This window comes from Coptis chinensis, chromosome 4 (assembly GCF_015680905.1).
Source record: "Coptis chinensis isolate HL-2020 chromosome 4, ASM1568090v1, whole genome shotgun sequence".
Taxonomy (NCBI): domain Eukaryota; kingdom Viridiplantae; phylum Streptophyta; class Magnoliopsida; order Ranunculales; family Ranunculaceae; genus Coptis; species Coptis chinensis.
Genome location: NC_141459.1, coordinates 54,358,546 through 54,365,921, shown reverse-complemented (window position 1 = coordinate 54,365,921; position 7,376 = coordinate 54,358,546). Strand labels below are relative to the sequence as shown.

General features: G+C 37.6%; 1 protein-coding gene across 1 annotated transcript; it reads right to left on the bottom strand.

The window, feature by feature from the left end:
* Positions 1–528: 528 nt before the first annotated feature.
* LOC147504029 (equilibrative nucleotide transporter 1-like) lies at positions 529–4,966 on the bottom strand. The gene is made up of 2 exons (XM_086557133.1): positions 4,275–4,966; positions 529–1,390 (listed from the first exon to the last, which is right to left on the bottom strand). Exons 1-2 carry the CDS (start codon positions 4,813–4,815, stop codon positions 660–662), a joined length of 1,272 nt encoding a protein of 423 aa, XP_086413259.1. The 5' UTR covers positions 4,816–4,966; the 3' UTR covers positions 529–659.
* Between the last annotated feature and the right edge of the window lie 2,410 nt (positions 4,967–7,376).

The window sequence follows — 7,376 nt, the reverse complement described above, 5'->3', positions numbered from 1 at the left end:
AAAAGATGACTTATTATTTATGATCTTTTGTAAAGAGGCTGTCGGTGAGCGAGCCACCAAACCGTCTCAAATACGTTGCTGTGTCAAATACGTTAACCAACGTTTTTTTTTTTTTTTTTTTCCTATTTTTTCTCTGGCCCCACCCAACCACAAAATCATTCGGGCACCAAGTTTTTTCCTCTGGCCCCATCCCAACCAATTCTCTTTATTTTTTTTTCTTCAGGCCCTCCTATCATCGTGCCGTCGCCACGTGCTAAAAACTAGTTAAATTACCTTAAGATCTGGAAAGATGGGGTAAGCAGATCTGGAAAGAGGGGGTAGGCAGTGACGTTAATTCATGGACATTAATAAAAAGTAAATCTAGTGTGAGAGTGAGAAATTGAATCTGAGCCACTCGTATAGGCAAAAGAGTACTGGTGTGCTACAAAGAGTACTGTCCAAGGGCCTCGTGCCAGCGTACCTGTACACCTGCGCACCCTAGAAAATTAAGAGAATGTAGACTTAAGAATAAACAACTGCCCGAGCAAATTATCATAAAATGTTGCAAATTTATACAATTTAAAGAGGTGTTTTACACAGTTGTAAACAGGGGATTGAAAGATAAACAGGTAACCAAATCAGTAATTGTATTTGACAGCATAATCAATTTAAGACTGCAACTAAATGACCCAAAACCAAGATACAACCGAACCCAATGCAAGGCCAACAATTAAGAAAAGTACAGTGACAATTCCTGCAGTTTCCGAGTGTTGTATTTGTACTGATTTGGGAGCCAAAATCATCAAGACGCTTGTGAAGTAGCCATTGGTCAAACCGAGAAGGCTTGTAAGAATTATCACTGGGATCTCCGTCCTGAAGAACTCAGGACCATGCAAGCAACCCAAGAAGAGGGGATAAAACAGAAGCCTTCCGACACAGGCACCAACAGAAACTTTTGTATTCTCGAGGAGATAAAATGCAGTCAAAGACTTGCCAACCAGATCAAACACATTGTAGCAGGAAATGAGAAGTATCGGATACCAATCCTTGAGAGCTGGGGAGTGCACATCCTCTGAAATAAATCCTGGAAATATGGACAATGTCACAATGTAGATAAGGACAATCCCAAACCCAAACCACTTCACTCTGCCTACAATGTCCCACAAGGTTGATCTCCATGCAGACCCTGTCAGTGATGCTTTCCCACTTTTGTGCTCGTTTACTGCCTGCATTTTTATATCTTTGTAGTACTTGATAACTGGAAGCCGGTCTGCCACATTCCAGAAAACAATGCAAATGGCCATAAAGACGATACTGACAGCAAAATAAAGGTTTGCGCTCCTTCGTATACCATGTTCATCTTGTGAAAATACTGATTTGGTTATGATCCTCAAAATTGAAACTAGCACACCTGCATTCCATAGTTCAATATTAGGATATATTATCTGTATGCTAATTCTGTCCATCCTACCACAGAGAACAAAATCCTAATACACTAAATTAACATAGGATAGTCTATATTTCTAGGGTGCCTTGACTCAGATGCAAAAAATAATAACCAATACCAAATGAAGCATGGCATATGCTCTGCTCTTGAATTTAGTATTACCTTGGTGATAATATTTTTAAACATAAAAAATTTCAACCAATTAATAAGAACAACGAGGGACGACCTTGGCATAAGCAAAGAATCAAACAAGAAAAGACTAGAAAGTAAATGTGATTTAAACTGAATATTCACCTCATATATACCAAATCAGTCCAGGACACCAGGTTATCCTTTTCGTTTAAACCATATCAACAACAATATGCAGCTAATTTCATGTAGGTAACGAATCAGCAAGAGAAATGAAGCAAATAACGGGAGGCTTAATTGAACTGACGACTAAGGATGACTTTGATCTTCTAAGGTAGTCAAATTACAAGTATGCATATTTGGAAAGGAAAAACAGGGAGGCGTCCTCTCCACCCAGTTGGCTTCAGAGAGACCTTACTCAATATATATAGGCATTACTGATCTTAGCTATGTAGACCACTTCTATTCTTAGACTAACAGATATCATGGTGATGGAAGAGCATTATTTGAACTTGACAAATGTAGGGTAAACAATGGTCCCAACTCCCAGCATTAATTCTGGTGCCAGCTACCATGATTATGTTTATAAGAGTTATTACCGTAGACCTGGGTTCAAAACCTGTCAGCCCATTAACAAATCTTATATCTCATCAAAAAGGGATCCCAAGCTACATGGGATAAAGACAGAGGAAAAATTGAACTTAACCCCTCTTAAAAAAAAATAAAATGAAAAAATAAATAAAAACGCCGTAACTGGTCTATAAGTTTGTGAAGAGAAGAATAGAAAGAGCATCATTAGGTTCTAGGGCCCCTAATGGTTTGACAACTTTGCGTTTTTTGTTGGCCTGAAACATTGTGAGTCTTCCTTACTAGTGCTTGGACGAAGAAGAAGAAGAAGAAGAAAGTTCCCTATCCTATTTCACCAATAAAGTGGACTAAATGACAGCCAAGAATTTAGGTGACAACAACTTAACTAATACAAGAACAGATTTTCACTTTAGATGCATGTAAGAGGTAGTCTTTCACTCTTTTGTCCAAATCCCGTTTGAGCTCTTGACAGCCAACAATTTATATTTAAAAACCTTAGGTCCTTAACTGATCCCAGTTTCGTTGTAGATTCATGTAGGCAGTCTAGCATGCTGCTGCATATTACAAGTGATAGAACATGAACAACAAACTCCTTGATCCTCATGCACAAGTGTTTCCTATCTTTTACGAGATCATCAACAGTATGGATACTACTTGAAAAGGCATAACGTGCCACAGAAGAAAACAATCAACTCTGGATGGCACCTGGAATTCTACATATGTGTGCTTGACAAACTATGTGCAACATACTAAAAGAGTGAGTGTGATTGATTTTCCTAATCTAGAAACACAAATATTTTGTTGATGATCAAAGGACAATGAGAAGTATTGAATCAAGAAGAATAAGAGATCTAGAAGATTACGAGTTGAACCACGTTCTTTAATGGCTGCCTACGTATCCTATGAAGAGGAATCAAACTTAAAACGTAGTTCAACTATTCTATTTATAAGAATAGATTAGGTTTCCATAATTACTTGTGAATTAAGTAATTAGTGTTTAACTACGAACCAATCTCTTGTCAAATCTTATCCAGACTCTTCTAGAAGCTCATGTCTCCCAAATCAATATATTTTCTTTATTGTCTTGAACAACAAGGAAACATGTTCAGGTTCAGATTTGGAGTTGAAGTTCTAAACTTGGTAGTTCCGGATTTAGAGTTCCTAGTCAGGAGTTAGCAATTCGGACCTACTACTCCAACCAATTTGGAACCTCCTCTTCTTATTTCACTCCCGAACTTAGGAGGTGAGTTAGTCAGGACTTAGACTTAAAGTGTGTTCTGGTACTTCCTACCCACACTAAGACCATACTCGAGCGTTAAGAAAATGTTGTCACGTGTCACATATTTATTTGCTAAAATATGTACACACAGTGAGGAACAACCAAAAATAAAAGATAACAAACAGACTTACCAATTAAACTATCTACACCCTACTAAGGATGGAACTACCAAGAATGTTGCATTAAGTCGGGAAACCTCACGCTAATGCTCATTCTCCCTAACGGGATTCCTCAGTAAACAACTTCTCAAAGATTAATGAGAGGGTATTTGTAACAAAGTTTTCCTAGAAAAGCTGTCCATATGAAAAATGCAAGTATGAACAGCAATCTGGAATCTCAAATGGTGATGTAAAAAGGGTATATAGAGGAAGAGATAAAATTATAGAAAGACCAACCGGCAATGCATCTCCTTCCTTGCTGCCTGTCTCATTTTATATTTTCGTTTGGTAAAGTTACCACTAAAACGTTAATATTATACAGTAAACCAAAATATGGGGCAACGTCCTAGCAATTTCCCAAAAAAAAATCCCCTCTCCTTTGCAGGAACTTGGTTTGTGAGAACCAAATTCCCCTACTACCAATCCTTACCCATCAATGAATGAAATCATACTTCCAAACTCTACATCCATAAGAAAACCCAACTTCCACCCATTAGAAAAACACCTCATCAAAATGCAGCTTCAGATCTGCCTACCTCTTTAACAAGGGAGTACTAAACATGGCATTTCTACCTAAAAAACTAATCCCAATTCTACCCATCCTTACCCCATCAAAATCCAAAACAAGCAATAAAACACAATAAATAATCTATCTTTAACCCCAAAGTTAGAAAAATAAATAAATAAGTATTACCAGAAGCAGCAGTTCCAGCAACAACAGCTTGCATGTATCTTTCAGGAAGTTCACCAGCAGAACCAATAACACCACCTTGAACGAAAGCATCAGCAATACCAGAAAGTACAACAGCAGCAATAGAAACATAATAGCCATTATAAAATCCCACTCTCCCTTTTATATAAACAACATCCATAATTGGTATAACAAGCATTGAAACCATAAACAAAACCAGCCCAACATTAATACCAACACAAGAATTCGATCTATGAGCATAAACAACAATCCCAAGCAAGCAAATCAAACATATAACCATGTAAAAGAGTGCGAAAACACGGTCCACACTTGCATCGGGATACAAGTAGGAAAAGTAATCGACGGCTGTGATGAATGCATTCCATGGTAAAAGATAACCAGCACCCAAAGTGAAGTAAATTATGTAGGCCAAGTGGAATGTGTCTTTTGGTATTTGTTGGTATGAACTTACACTTGTTGTTGGGGTTGCTGCAAAACTGATTAAAAGTGCTTCTTCTGATTCCCCTGAATCTTTTATGCCCATTTTTATGTAATCTTCTGCTTCTTGTTATTCTTCAATGTTTGGTTCAGTTCTCAGATACAAGGCTGTGTAATGTTCTCTACCTCTTCTCATTATTAGACCAATGGCCAATGGAAAACGAGTCCTGTTATATGTACATGCCAACGTCAGCTTATTTCCATCAAGTTGTACAGTGCAACTCTTCAGTAGGTTGCTTATTAGCAACTCCTATTTTACGCTAGTTCCTCGTTCCCACAAGCAACAACAACATTAGGCGGTTGAATTTGGCCTTAAAATGAAGGATCTTTACATTTCCATGAGCCTGAGCACTGAGCAGGTACCAAGAATGTTGTTAAAATATCCATCAAGTTTTGAGTCGCTTGACACATCAAAATACTTTTTAGTCCATCTCCATTGCCACTTGAAGACCTTCAGTTATTGCAGTGACAGCAGTTAGGTACATCGCAGATTGTTCGATGATCTGTTTCTTACTTTCTTCACAATATAAATTCTTTTTCTGCTTCCTGAGTTCCTGGTCCGGTGGTCCCTAAATCCAGTGCCGGCTCACCCCATATGGCGAGTTAGGCTGAGTCCAATGGCTCCCTATCCCTTTAAAAGTAGTGTTAAAGTCAATAAAGTAGAGCTAAAGTCAATAAAGTAGAGCTAAAGTCAACATATTTTACTCTCTATCTCTATTTTACTCTATATATAGTAAATTGTGAATATATAGTAAATTTTTTTTGTGATTATAGATGGCCTAGGAAATAAAGGCGTCGCCTAAGGCCACATCTTGGCTTGAGCCGGCCCTGCCTAAATCAACCACCATAACTAGCTCCATAAGTTTAGAACTGCAAATAGAAGCACATGTGTTTTGGAAAAAATATCCAAGATGGAGAGGAACCCACTTACATTGATGTTTTGGCCATAGAATTGAGGCATTGTGCTAATAAGCTGCACATTTAATGTCTGATAAGCACCCAAAACTGTATTATAAAAACCTGTAGAGACATAACATTTCGGTCAATTTTGTGCTTAATAATCATGAAATAATCACATCTTCGTGCTTTTTGCAGGTTGGAGCAACTAATGTAAAAATTATGATAAAGCCAAAGATTTAAGCACGGAATAGGGAGTATACACATGCCTTCCGATCAAGCCCATGTGAAGCCCAACAAATTCGGACTAAAGCCCAAAGACTCAAATAGTACGTAATCCAATCGAAAAGCGGGATTACATGCGCGTAAGCATCAAACTTCCGGCTCATATCTCTTGAACCCGGGACTCGAATCGCGACGAGACGAGTCAGTCTCAAAGACGATCGGTCACGATGAACTCTACAAATAAGCGAGGAAGTTGTAAAAATGCCAAAAGACCGGACCGCCATCGACATCGTGACGTGGACCCACTAGACGCCCATAAGATTTGATGAGTCATCATGCAAAGTCAAGACAAAGGTGCAAATAATTGGTGCAATTTTGACACCTTGCATGAAGTTAATGAGTTAGTTGGATTTAGGTGATGATTATCTAAAAAAATGAAAGGTGTCAAATGGGAGTTAGTTGTGGATAAGTGAAAAATAAATAAGAGGAGAGTGTTTCACGCGGAGAAGAGAAAAAAGGCTCTCTTTATGTAAAGGGGGGCTGATTTTGGGAGTGGAAAGCTTTTACTTCCTTGACTTTTACTTTTCATTTACATCCATGTCTTTAATTTTGTTTTTTTTTCTTAGTTTTTAGAGAAAAGCTTGAACTTGTTAATGGGGAACTCTCTCTAGTTTTTAATAAACTCTTCTTCATTTAGGTAAACAGGGTTGTAGTTTTCTTGTTTCATTCTCTTTCTTTTTCATTTCACATATCTTCTTGTAGTTTAATTCAATCCTAGGATCATGAGCTAAAACTCTCCCAAGGGGGGGGTTAATGATGCTCATGTGAGGATCATGCTACAAATTTTAGGATTCCAAAATCACTACTTAAAAGACTTAGGTTCTATTTTTCATCCCGTCCCAAAATGACGAGATTTGACAATTATCCGATCAATTGTTGTAAAGTAGAACTAGGAGTTGGAATGATATTTCGAGATGAAATATCATTTCAATTCTACATGCTAGCATGATATGTTTAGAGATATGTATATTATGTTAGGGATTTGAGATGGTAGTGATCTGTTTCTAAAAGACTTGTAGCTAGGCCTTGCATGAGTAGGATTAATCCTTCCCTATCTCTCTCTCTTTCATTTAACTATAAACAAACTTACAAATTTTAGATAACTTGTGTAAAAAAATCTATCTATAAAATCCTTCTCACTTAGTTCTCCAAAGTGTAGATTCCAAATTGTGATCATTTAAATTCTTGTCTTAGAAGTTGGAACGAAATCCCTACTCGAACTAGACCGACATTCTCAAAGAAAAAAAAAGAGTGAGTAAGGAATTATTGAGTTTTAGCACGTAGTAAGTCAACTTCTAAAAACACCGAAAAATGCAAAGATCAAATGGCGCCATTCTAAAGACCCAAGACACTGTGCTTTGCAAAACCGAATTGCTCCAAGGGGGAAACCCCCACGCCATCCTTTCATATATTTCTTTTTCTTAT

Excerpts from the sequence above, each read along its gene's own strand:
- LOC147504029 (XM_086557133.1), bottom strand. The coding sequence starts at position 4,815 with ATGGGCATAAAAGATTCAGGGGAATCAGAAGAAGCACTTTTAATCAGT. Across the intron at positions 1,391-4,274 it reads TGCTGGAACTGCTGCTTCTG|GTGTGCTAGTTTCAATTTTG; the intron begins GTAATACTTATT and ends TATGGAATGCAG.